This window comes from Numida meleagris, chromosome 1, assembly GCF_002078875.1.
Source record: "Numida meleagris isolate 19003 breed g44 Domestic line chromosome 1, NumMel1.0, whole genome shotgun sequence".
Taxonomy (NCBI): domain Eukaryota; kingdom Metazoa; phylum Chordata; class Aves; order Galliformes; family Numididae; genus Numida; species Numida meleagris.
Window position 1 is genome coordinate 107386333 of NC_034409.1, and position 13152 is coordinate 107399484.

A 13152-nucleotide genomic window follows, 5' to 3' on the forward strand; every position below is an offset into this window, starting at 1 on the left:
TAATCTTTTTAGGATATCTAAATTAGAGCAAAGAGAAAACTTACTATCACATAAGTGATCACACTCTTGCAAAAAATTACCATTCTGGCAAGGTGGAGGTTATTTAATGCCAACAGTGCAGCAAAAAATGAGGATAATCAAGCTGTTTCCTATTGCTGTGCTTTTTTGCTTCTTCCATTCCTACATTCACCAGCCTCATCTCCCAGCAAAAAATATCCATAATATATGGAAATTAGATGGCTTGGTTATGCAGTTTCTTGCCTAATTTCAACATGTGTCTAAGGCTTGAATTAGTCTGCTTCTGAGTTAATGTGCTTTAAGTCCTGGAGGGAATGTTTGCAGAATTCACATCTCAAGCATTTCATCTTCCATTAATTGTTATTCCATACAAAGTGGTGACAAATCTTCCCAAGATGTTTCTCTCACTGGGCCAGCAAGAGTACATTATAGATTGCTGTCATACAATTAGGATGTTCACAAATTATTATATGATTTCATGTTTTTATTCTCTTTTCTTTGCCTTGTGTTTCAGCTGTATGTTTTAAGTCAAGGTCAATGTATTTACCGGGGAAAAGTATTAAACCTTGTCCCTTACTTGAGAGATTTGGGTTTGAATTGTCCAACCTATCACAATCCAGCAGATTTTGGTAAGAAAAGTTTGAATAATTTGTTTTGTATTTGGCTGGCACCTTCAGGATAGTGAGAACCATGGTGTGGTTTACGCTTTTGTACATACATACGTACCTACATTATGTGCCTGTGTAATATATGTACCAAAATTGAAATTTGAATCAATTGGATTATTTCTAAGCAATTTGAATGCCATCTGGTGGTTGAATTTAGTGACTGTTTCTCTCTGATAGAAGTCCAGGTTCATGAAATAAAAGATAAAACATAACATTTTGTATTTCATAGTAATTTAATCCTAATGATTTTCAAAGTTACTACAGTATTCTAGTGTTTTGGGTTTCTTTGTTTTCCTGTTTTTTGGTTGTTTTTTTTTTTTTTTCATGAACAATACCATGGTTTCATGCAGCTGATAGAATTGAGATTTTTTTTGTTCTTTCTTAATTCCAAAGATCCAGTAAGGACCACGAAATAGACCTTTGTCACTTTTGATTACCAAGACTATTTCATATTTACCACTTTTCATCTAAAATGGTTCATTTAACTATGAAGAGAATTTTCTGAAGATTTATGGAAAAATACATTTAAATTATATATATATACATATGAATTTAGATTAGAGCCCTTTTAAAAACAAACTCCTACTACTTTTAATGCTGCAGAATCCAGGGAACCTAATAATAAGGCCTGTAACTAAGCAGAAGTATAAATCAGTAACTCATCTTCTCATTTGTGTAGTTATGGAAGTAGCATCTGGTGAATATGGAGACCAGAACAGCCGACTGGTAAGGGCAGTACGGGAGAGGATATGTGACACAGACTACAAGAGAGATGTTGGTGGTGAGAATGAGTTGAATCCCTTTCTCTGGCACCGGCCCTCTGAAGAGGTATTTTGTATATCACAAGTAATGGGTATGGTTTGAGGTTGGAGAGGGAGGAAGAGAATTTAAATCCTCAGTCAATGGAGGAGGTTTCTGGGCACATTCAGACGATGAGAATGGGGTTTTGTGAAAGAAAACTAAGCAAGACACTGCAAAGAAAGGAGTTTATTCTTTCTTGTGTTTCCGCAGGATTCCTCCTCCACAGAAGGCTGCCACAGCTTCTCCGCCAGCTGCCTAACCCAATTCTGTATCCTCTTCAAAAGAACTTTTCTCACCATCATGAGGGATTCAGTAAGTGTGCTTTGATAGTACCTTTGGAGCCTAAAGGTTTATTCAGTTAGTTATGAGGCACTGTGACTATGCTTTAAAGGTCTTGTCCTCAGCCCATGCAAGAAGATTGACAAAGAGACTTTAAAGTAAAGAGACTTATCTTTCAATCTTGCTATTAATTGTACCACCTTAATTGTGAACAGCAGTTTTCTTCAGTAGAATTCAAATACATTCAGGCTACAAACCTAAAGCTTAAATCTTCTCTATGCTGGCATGTTACTTATACAAATATTTATCCTAGGAACGAGTGATAGTGGTGTTGTACTGGTATGCCACAAAATTATTGTCTCTTCAGAGTATTCAAGGTGGCAGAGATACAATTTCCGTGTAATGTAAAGTTAATGCTTAAAATCTTTCTTTTTCCTCCTGAAACATAAAATCAATAAATTAAAATTTGCTTCTCTGAAAAGGAAATATTTCTGTTTCCATACACTTACAATGAAGTAAGTATAATAATGAAACTCTTCATTCACGGGAAAAAAAAAACCTATTATTCACCTTTTTCTAAAAATAAATAAACTCCTTCAAAGTTCCCAAGCCTGCCATTTTCATGTAAGTTTATTAAATGTTTTGTGTGGATAGTTTGCATTAGCAAAATACAAAGGGACATTTTTTTTTAACTCAGGAACGTCTTTCTTTTCTCTAAGTAGATGAGTTGTTTGTGAATTTAAGAGGTGGGAGTATTTACACTGTGTGATCGATGCTCCTGCTTTGAAAGGTCCTCTAGATATGTATGTCCATCTACTAACAGGCACAAGTTAAGGAGATAAGCTTCCTCAGAAATAGACCTGATATGAAAACTTGTCCAAGGGACTCACCAGTGTTCAGTGTCCTTGGCCAAATGGTTTTCTCAGTGACAAATTTGCATTTTGATAAATCTGAGGAGAGTTTGCTGCTTTTTCTGTGTTTTGGGAGGTTTTCAGTGCTTTACATGAGAGAGGAGAAAAGGCAGCATAGACGCTAACATACACATTAACTAGACATATCTATCTTTGAGAAAGGGAAAAGCCAGAAAATGTATCTATGAGGTGATTAGGAACCCAGAAGTACTTGAACCAGATAGAGCTCAGCATGAGTGAATTACCCTTGCAATGGAGTAAGCTGAGTTTCACTGAGCTCCAGATGCTGCAGCTATGCTGCTCTTGCCCTGCACCTAGGGAAGTAGCTGTTTAGGACACTATAGTTTACAGTATAGACATGTTCACATAGAACTACAGACTTGGAAGAAATCTACTGGGATACTGTGTCCAGGCCTCCACTGTCAGATAACAAGTGTTACTTATTTTTTAGAAAGAGAAACACTATTGAGTGTTACAGTAAAAGCAAGCAGCTGTTTTCCCTAGTGCGGAAGTTGGGAAGATATGGCAGAACCACGCTGTTCCAGTGGTTTGGAGGCATCTTATTTCCAAACTGTATATGTTATGCCCAGACCATATATGTTAGGTTGAGAGTGGTGAGGTGCTGGAACAGGCTGCCCAGAGAAGTTGTGGATGCTCTGTCCCTGAAGGTGTTCCAGACCAGGTTGGACTGGATGATCTTGTAGGCCTTTTCCAACCTTGCTAATTCTATGATTCTATGATGGGGCCGTGGGAAACCTGGTCTACTACCAAATCTGGGGGTTGGTGACCCTGCCTGTGGCAGGGGGGTTGGAACTCGATAATAGCTGGGGTCCCTTCCAACCCAACTCATTCTATGATTCTGTGATTTTCTGCCCTTTGGTTGCTTTGCCAGCACATTCATTTGTCATAACTCGTTCTTTTCCCTTGCTGCTGTTTTACATTATAGTGCATTTATCATTAAAAGGTCAATGAAGTTGTTGAATTTTGTCTTCATGTAATCTGTAATACTCAGTCCAAAATACATTGACATGTTCATGTGGGAGATCTGTTAAAAACCAAAGCGTGCATGCAACTTCATGTGTTGCTCAACTAGTCAACAGAATGCCTCTGTGGAGGGCATATCTCCAAGGTGTACAAACCCTAACCACTGATCATACAAACCTCTCCTCATCTCCACCCAGGGGAAACTATGGTTTATTTTAGGATACTTAGATAGAGGAAAAGTGTTGTTTTTAAGAATTATTGCAGTTTTTCCACTCTTTATTATTTCCTTTATTCATCTGTATCTCTTGTAGGAATGCTATCTTGAAGAGAAAGCACTCTTAGGCTTATGTATGCCTGATTAAGTTGGTTTGGTCTATACAAATCAAAAAAACCCTCTTTTCTTCCTCCCTTATCTTACAACTCTTATCTGCTCAGGGACGTGTACCTTATAGTTAGAGAGAAAGTCTCCAGATGCATGAGGGACAATTGCTCCATGATGTTGTCTGACAGCAGGATTTCAGGCTGCAACATTTGCAATTTGTGCTTTTGCTTATTGGAAGAAATTTTCTGGACTAATAGCCCTGGGTCTGATTCACACTGGAAAGTTCATTAATACAAGTTTTCCTTAGCTGAGACCTAGTTTCCTAGTAGAAAGTGAACATTTCTATATTTGTTCTTCTGGATATAATTATTATTTTTCTGCGTGCTGTATATCTGATTTCAGTCATATTTCCATTGTTTTTGAACTCAGACTTTCTGATCAGAAATACTTCTGTTTCCTTGCTTATAGGTCCTAACACATTTGCGTATCACTTCACACATTGGAATTGGTCTGCTTATTGGCTTGCTCTACTTAGGCATTGGCAATGAAGCTAAGAAGGTTCTCAGCAATTCTGGCTTCCTCTTTTTTTCGATGTTGTTTCTTATGTTTGCTGCACTCATGCCAACTGTCCTTACATGTGAGTACTAGTCATACTCTTAAATTAAAGAACAAAGAGATTGCAAGAGGTTGGAAGGGCATTGTATCTATTTCATGTACCATAACATTTGATTGTGCTTCCACTTCTAAGACAGGCTTGGGGGTAAATCTTGTACTCACTAACTGCTGTGTAGTAACAAACAGGGACAGACTTCTCTACATAGTTCTGCAAGTATTTCTCAACCCTCACAGTCTACTGTTACAATTCTGGACTGGAATTACTCCTTTTCCTAACGTGCCAGTGTATATCTGCTTTGTCAAGATTTTTTGGTTAGTCCTAGAGAAACTATGCTAATTTCACTAGAACTTCCAAGTCATGACTGCTGCATGAACTCATTATAATCATGTGGTATCAGAAACAAAACTGTTCCATACTTCTTCTGGGAGCACTGTTTTTTTGGATATTCTTTGCACCAAAGGAATAATCAAGTCTTTTAGGCTTTGAAACTCTTTTTTATTTTGAAAAGCCTCTTAGAGAAAAGTTCAGATATCTGAGTAACTCAGTGCACATTCTAAACAGTTAGCAATTCTCAGGGCTGACTTCTCACATTTAATTATAAATTATTAAAACTATTGCTGGTCTGTCAAAGGTGTTCTAGTTCCAGTCCCACTGTCAGACTACAGCAGTTAGGGATTGTGTTGTTATTATGTTATATTGTTAGATTTGTTATTTTGTGGAAGAATATTACACTCTGACAATCTAGCTAACTTTATTTGTATTTTCTGTAGTTCCTCTTGAGATGGGAGTGTTTCTTAGAGAGCATCTGAACTACTGGTACAGCCTGAAAGCCTACTATCTTGCCAAAACAATGGCTGATGTTCCTTTTCAGGTATATGTGCCATTCTTCAATAAAACAAGAACCATTTAAGTTCATGGCAAGTCCACTTGCTGAGAAGATCAGTAACAGTATTTTATCTGTTTGAGTGATGGAGAAACTTTTCATATGTGTCTGCCTTAGCCTCAGGTTCACATAAAAAGCACTCTGAGAATAGTATGCCCACACCTGACCTGATATTGTTTTAATTAAAAAATTGCCATTTTTTGTTTTTTTGCAAAGAGAAATTGAACAGGGATGTAAGTGAGTAGGATTTGTTATCTAACACACAACTAGTACGATAGATATTGGTTTGTGGCAGATGCATTCATTCTTCTTAGTGATGCCTGTCATGTAACAAGCAAAGACTGAGAGCTATGGATTAACTAGGTCTCCCTGTGTTTTTATCTTATTCAGAGTAAAAGTGAATGTTAGACTTAACAGACTAACTACAAGTGTATCTCCTTGCAGATCATGTTTCCTGTAGCTTATTGCAGCATCGTGTACTGGATGACTTCACAGCCATCTGATGCACTCCGATTTGTCCTCTTTGCAGCCTTGGGAACCATGACATCCCTAGTGGCACAGTCACTGGGTCTTCTCATAGGTGCAGCCTCTACATCTCTCCAGGTATTGATGGCATTTGGTGATCTCACAGGAATCCTTCTATCTCCTAGCACTGACTGCTTACTGTGATTGTTGTGTCCCCAAGACATTTGTTAAGAGATGGCAGGCAAGAAAGTTCTCTTTGCCTGATATAGCTACTTGATGCTTCTTGCTACCAGATTTGAATGGGGCTGTGCCTGCTTGAGTCTGTTACCTTTTGGTATTTATCCCTGGCTGAGCAGGTCCTAGAAAGTGCAGGACTGATGCATTTGTATGCATATGCGGAGTGGAGTTCTTCCATGCTGGAGGAAAGGTAGAAAAAAGATTGACCAGACATTAAACCTCTGCAGAAGAAAGGCAGAAAGTAGCTGTTGGTGTGACTGCCAGGCTGGAAGCTGGACATGAAAATCCTGGAGGCTGGAAGTGGGCCAATATCTGTCTTCCCCACCAAAGCCATTCAATTAGAGATTATTCTTATCACCTTCATCAAAAATTTTAGAATCAGTTGAAACTACTGTGCATGTGGGATTAATGAGGAGTGAGGGCTGTGTGCCTGCTGGTCTGTCAAACCAACAGTGTGGAAAAGGTGTCACTTACACTGAGTAGCAAAGGAATCCTAGTGTCCATCTTGCTCTGTAAATTTCTTGGTGGGTTCAAGTCCTTCAAAGGATGGATCCCGAAACAGCAATATACTCAAGTAGGAATAAGTTTTAGGAAGATGAGAAGACCCATTTTTCTCTACTAAGTGTCTAACTTGCCCCCTAAGGAACTTTGTCCAAAAAATTCAGTAATTGGCATTTGAAACTAATTATTCAATGAAGTAGCATGACTTGAATGGCAGAACTCTCTGCTGCCTAAGAAAGTAGATTTTTCACTGCCTGTTTGAGTTTGGCACAAAAAAACAGAGGATTTTCGTAAGAAAAGTGCTATTTTACAATCTGGTTTACTAACTTGAAGTCTGGACATCAGACAAAAGAGCAAGTCAATTTTTAGTTTCTTCTCTGTCTGACAAGAGTCTGCCTATTCCTTCTCTTCCCAGGTGGCCACTTTCGTGGGTCCAGTTACTGCCATTCCAGTGCTTCTGTTCTCTGGGTTTTTTGTCAGCTTTGATACTATCCCAACATACCTCCAGTGGATGTCCTACATTTCCTATGTCAGGTACCACTAGGGAGTCCGTTAACCTCCCATTTTAGAAAATCTGTTTGTTTGCCTTTGTGTGATTGGTTATTTTGGACACCAAGGAGTCTATGTTCAAAGGTCATTCTTTTGAAGTATAAATATACATATAATGTAAATGAATGCCACATTACCTCACTACATTTTATTTTGTGTACACTGTGAAATACACAGGAATATTTGTTATGGATTGTTGGCCACAAGTCTGTGTAAGTACTTGTGAAAGTACTCTGGATTGCCCAGCATCCAAATCTCCTTGGATTTTGTTAAATAATAGAGGCGGTATACCCAAATGAGAAATTTATGTCAACTCCACATTTCAGAAGAAAATGATGTATAAATCACTGCTGTATCCTAGGTAGCCTTGTTGGACAAAGAATTGTTTTCTTTAAATTTTGCAGTAGCAAAGAGGCATAGGATTTTAGTCATCACTAATCTGAACTCTTGGCTTAAGATTTGATAGGCATAGGCATGTTGCATCCTATTTATGTCAGTCACGCTCTGTTTGAGACAGTTATCTTATGATGTAATGATTGCCATCAGGAAACCTCTGGAGGCTGGCACAGCAGGCTAGTTTGGACTAGACACCTAAATATTTATGGTTGAAATTAAATGGTGAATTCCTGTGATGATAATGAAAAGGTTTTCTTTGAAATCAAATGAAATGATTAGGAAGTGGATGTTGCAGAAGCAGCTAAAGTGCATCTTAATAAAAAGTCATTTGACTATCATTTTGTATGTGGCTTGTGTACTTGTAGGGTCCCTTTAGTATGAGGAAATAGGTTTCTAGGTGGTACCTGCTTTGCTCACTCCCTTCTCCCCACCCTGACCAAACTGCACTAAGAAAACTCAGACTGAATATCCTTTCATTTGTCTAATGAGGTTTTACACAAAGACCCATCAGTGATAAAGAGACTGCACTCCCTGAAATACTGAGCTAGAATTCAAGATGAGGCCTTAAGCCATTGTCCAGCCTGCATAGGGTCTCCTGGAGCTGAAGGGAGCTATCGTATGTGTGGGAGCCATGATAACGTATCTGCTCGTAGAGTAAAATCTTAAGTGCACCCAGTTTCAGGAAAGACATGGGAACTGTTCAGTATTAATTAGCAAAACTACAGCACGCAGAAGGAAAGAGAAGAGACATTCTAGATTGATAATAGTTTTAATATATTTCTGACTTCAAATCATAGTTGTATCCCCATTGCTCCATTTTAAAAATTAAATTGATTATATCACTTTTAAAAGGGGAATCTGTATATGAGCTGAAGTTTACCTGCTTTTATTTTAACATTTTCCTTTTGAGAAATTGCACTGTAACTAACTGGAAGCTGTTAAAGGCAAAACTTCCATCCTTGTTTAATCTCATGTAAAATACCAGTGGCATGTCTTTTGCTTGATTGTAATAGGGATAGAATTTACCTTCAGACATACATCGGAATGGTAATGAACTTCTCAGTGTTTCCATCCAAGCTCTTACAGAGAGTATATTTCAGTGGGAGTACTTCTAAACAGATCATCAACGTTTTACATTACGATCCACTCTTCTTCTTTCCAGATACGGGTTCGAAGGAGTTATTCTCTCCATCTATGGACTGGATCGAGAAGATCTGCATTGTGACAAAGATGATACTTGCCATTTTCAAAAATCAGAGGCCATTCTGAGAGAACTGGATGTAGAAAATGCCAAACTTTACCTGGACTTCATTGTTCTTGGAATTTTCTTCTTCTCTCTGCGTCTAATTGCCTATTTTGTTCTCAGATACAAAATCCGAGCAGAGAGGTAGAGGAAAAACAACCAAAATGACGCAGTAGGAAGATCTTTAGACATACAGTAGAGGGCAGTTGACATTGTCTCACTGTGGCAGGCCCGTCTCCAGTGCCCAGCTAGATGCTGTTATGACCTAGCCCATAGAGAACCACACTGGGTTAGAGGATATATAGTGTTAAGTCAACCAGTCCAGTTGGGTTGGGTCATGTTTTCATTACGCTTTCTAGCTTTAACTAGGAAGAAGAAATAGAAGGGAATTTTACAACACAGAATATCAATACTGAGACAGTGTAACTGTAATAATAATAATAAAAAAAACTGGTTGTGGGAAATGTCCTTATGAAAACCAATTATGTGATAAGGTAACTCAAGTCCTGGCAGCCAGAATCGTATAATGTCATCTATAGGTGACAAGAAAATGAGATGCAAAATGAGAAATGCAAAGAAAATAGGATTATCTCATCTTTTTAAATTCAAGAGTTTCATCTTTGTAGTTTTCTACGTATTATTTTGCAGTTATTTTCCACAGCATTACCCCTACTGGCCAAAAGTCTGTAACTATTAATAAGGAAAAGACATCTTTTTAATATGGGTACTTTTTAAAAACAATATCCAGTCTAAAATGATTCAAGTCATTATTTTTGTTTCTGTTTAAATTTAGAATTCTGGTGCTTTACTTGTCGAGCTGGTCTCATATCTGAAAATTGTCATGATAGGAGGAAAAGGCAGCTTCTGAGTCTGCGCTAAATCTGTGATCCATATTTGGAAGCAACAATAGATAGCACAGACATGTTCATGCTACTGCTGAGTGATTGAAAATGTGTCCTTTTGCAGTGTTTTAAATCCTGAAGATTTGTTATTGTGAAAATACTGATTCTGCTCATTAGCTGTTTGACCTACCTCCTGTGAATGAAAAGATCAAAGCACTCCAAGGCTCATTTTTTCTTAAATTATAATATCAGTATCTATCACTAAAGTCTAAGAAATTGATGGAGTCCAAGATCTATCTATAGTTCAGAGCTTGGAGTATTGTGTTAAACCACTTGTGACTGCCTTGTATGTCAGTGTTTGAAATACCTGTTAAAAAATGACTTGGAGTCTCCTCAGATTATGCAAAGGGCCTTGTAACACTGCAGGCCAAGCAGTTTTGTTCTCATCCAGAAGTCTACATAAGTGAAATGAAAGTTAACAGGAAATTGACCTAAACACCAATGATACTATTGCAAGAGGCATACATTTGTTTTGTATATCTCACCTTTGTAAACTTGTCAGGGAATTCTGGCTCTTAAGTTATGAATTTTGTTACTGATCTTCATGGGTATGTATTGGCAACCCAAAATGATAGCGTGGGACCCATGGCCATGTTGGACACCCTGATGAAATTCTTTGTGAATTCCAGTACCTTCTGCAGTTATTGTACGTTTACCTAAGTGTCATAAATATCCAAGCCAGACCTACACATTCTGTAAATGCATTATTCCTAACAGGATGCTGAAGTCTTGTAGACTGGAAGCAGCTCAGTGACAGCAAACCACTCAGGAGCTCAGCAATTCATAATGGCAGAGCAGCTGAAGAGTCACCTTGTGCATCTGCTCATCATCATTTACAGTTCACAGACTATTTTGGAGGACTCCACAGTCACATCTTTACTAGTTAACTAAATAATGCCAAGACCTGATCTCTAGCCTTTAGGCCAGTTTGCACAATCTGTTATTTTATTAATCCTCAAACAACTGGGACTGCTAGGAACAATCTCTGCCCTGTCCTAACTTCAAATGCTCTCCGAAAAAGCTTGGGTTGTGCTGGGCTACAACTCTGACATTCTTCAGTGAAAACAGCTGTTTTCTAGTTTTCCTTACCCATGCCCAGATTCTCTTTAATTTACTGGCACAGACACAGACTGTGTGTAGCTATTAAAATTAGCATACTTGAATTAATCCAGTGTTCCAGAAGACTAAAGTTATTTCACACAGTTTAGGAACGGTAGCTGAACTTTCCCTGGAAATAAGGTTAGCCTGTGAAAGCAAGGTTAATCTTTACTATTGAAGGAAGAAAAATCCTCATACAATCTCTCTGTATGGCTTTGTTGTTCTTTGTTTTTTTTCCACAAAATATCCCTGAAGCCAGTAGAGCTTTTATACAGCTCCACAGCTTTTCAAGGCATATTAACAAGAAGGCATGTGTCTACCTGGCTGTTAGCTATGAGAAATTAAGAACTTTGGCTGTTCTAAATAGTATTCAGAACTATGAACAGTTTTTAAACAAGTCACAAGCTGAAGTTCCTTCGTACAGCCTGAATGGATTATGTTAAGACTCTCAGAATATTTGTAAATATTTCAGGCAGTTACTGTTTGCAGACAGATAAAAAACAAGGTTTGCCAGATCAGTGTCTTGTTGCACACGGCTGGTCCAGCTGTGGGCTAGCTGATCACTATTGAATGACATCCACATCATTAAATCGGTTCGGGGTTTACATTTTGTGCTTAGCAACACCATTTACCAAACAGCATGCTGAAGATCACCTGCAGTTTACCAAATGAAATAACCTTGCTGATAAAACTGACATTTCAACACTTAGATGAGGGCAGCGCTGTCTTCTCCTGTCTAACCTAATTTAGTGGCATGAGCGCCTTGGACACTGTCTTGTTCATGTGTGCTTGTTCCCCTATTTGTAGACTTTCTTGTTTTATCTCTTTAGTCTGCAATATATCCTCCTGTACTGGAACAACATATTGTATTATGGTAGCCAAAAATCTGGTCCTCTGTGGCTGTTCCTAAGAAAATACACGCTCCAGAATATTTTTGTCACTCCTTTTATTAGATGTGCTTTTTCCCAGCCATCTGCTGGCAGAATTTAGCTGAAAGTTACTATTCTGAGGAACACTTTCAGGCTGTAGTATCCCAATAAAGAAATAAATGAATTCTCTTGAAGCCAGTGCTACCCACAGATGAGATAATCATTCTTTCCTGCCTTGGTGCTAAAATTAACTAATCATATCCCTTGATGTTACTGTGGGACAGAAGTATTTGAAGTCCATCCCAATTGTATTTTCTTATGCTGCGGAGTCTTTCAACACAGATTCTATTTGGCCTTTCTCCTGTTTTGCAGAAATAAGCTCTAACAGGCTAGTATAAAATGCATTCCTGTGTTAGTGAACTGAGCAAGCACTTTGCCAACCTCTGGAGGCTTCATGCTGAAAAAAGATGAGGCCAGCAAGAATCTAACCACTTCAGAAAGTCTATTTTTGTAACCATGTACAAATAGCCATAAACTTGTTGAAATCAATACTATTAGTACCATTCAGACCTGCTGCAGTCTATTTAAAAATTGCACGAGGCATCAAGGTTTTTAAAAGGCCTCTTGTAGACTAAATCTATGATTTCTGTTGTGATTACTAGAAGTCTTTAGCATTCTATTGGCTTCCTTGTTTCATTTTTATTTATTTATTTTAATGTTATTTTGGTTATTATATGCATCAGTTAAGACTTTATGCTTCAGATTTCTTTGTTGTATTTTTTTTTTTGGCTGAAACGTGCATAGAATCTGAAAGTTTCTAGGAATCATAATTTTTTCTCTTATTTATGATCGAATAAAAGATTTGGAAAACAGTTTCTACTCACATAAGAAATTGAGAAAATTTCATCTTTATGGATCAAAGGGAATAATAGAAAAAATATCTGGTGCTGAATTCCTGTCCAATTCTTAACCTTTGGAACCCTAAGTATCTCTTTACTCATTGAAGTAGAGGAGTATAGATGCACATTAAAGAGAGAGATTATTATGTAAGTGTGAGATAATGAGCACTTGAGTCTGAACACTGGATGTATCAGATGACGGCCATTTCAGTCAACTCGTTTATGCCAATGTCTGTATCGAACAAAATAAATTAATGTTATATTAAGCATTTGTTTTTAAAACAGAGTGTGATAATGCACCCTGACCTGTACCACCACTACAGTGATGCTCACAGAAGGACATCCTATCTGTGCAGTGTGCTCAGCGTTAGGTGGATGCATTCTACTCTAATGGGATAGTCCAAAGCTTTTTCCAGCAAAGTGCTTACATATGTTAAGAACTCCTCACAGCTGTATTGTTTCATGAATCAAAGGAACAACTGATGTCTTTAAAATAAAGTCCAGGCTTAAG

The 13152-nt window shown here is 37.9% G+C and overlaps 1 protein-coding gene across 4 annotated transcripts in view; it reads left to right on the plus strand.

Annotated features, from left to right (window-relative positions):
* Positions 1 to 10774, plus strand: part of ABCG1 (ATP binding cassette subfamily G member 1) — a 54118-nt gene extending 43344 nt beyond the window's left edge. For all 4 annotated transcript variants that reach the window (XM_021406356.1, XM_021406369.1, XM_021406360.1 and 1 more), the window contains 8 exons: positions 533 to 647; positions 1366 to 1514; positions 1698 to 1799; positions 4452 to 4620; positions 5370 to 5470; positions 5927 to 6085; positions 7101 to 7219; positions 8793 to 10774. In XM_021406356.1, the coding sequence (XP_021262031.1) occupies positions 533 to 647; positions 1366 to 1514; positions 1698 to 1799; positions 4452 to 4620; positions 5370 to 5470; positions 5927 to 6085; positions 7101 to 7219; positions 8793 to 9021 (1143 nt within the window). In that variant the 3' untranslated portion in view covers positions 9022 to 10774. The remainder of the gene's footprint in view (positions 1 to 532; positions 648 to 1365; positions 1515 to 1697; positions 1800 to 4451; positions 4621 to 5369; positions 5471 to 5926; positions 6086 to 7100; positions 7220 to 8792) is intronic.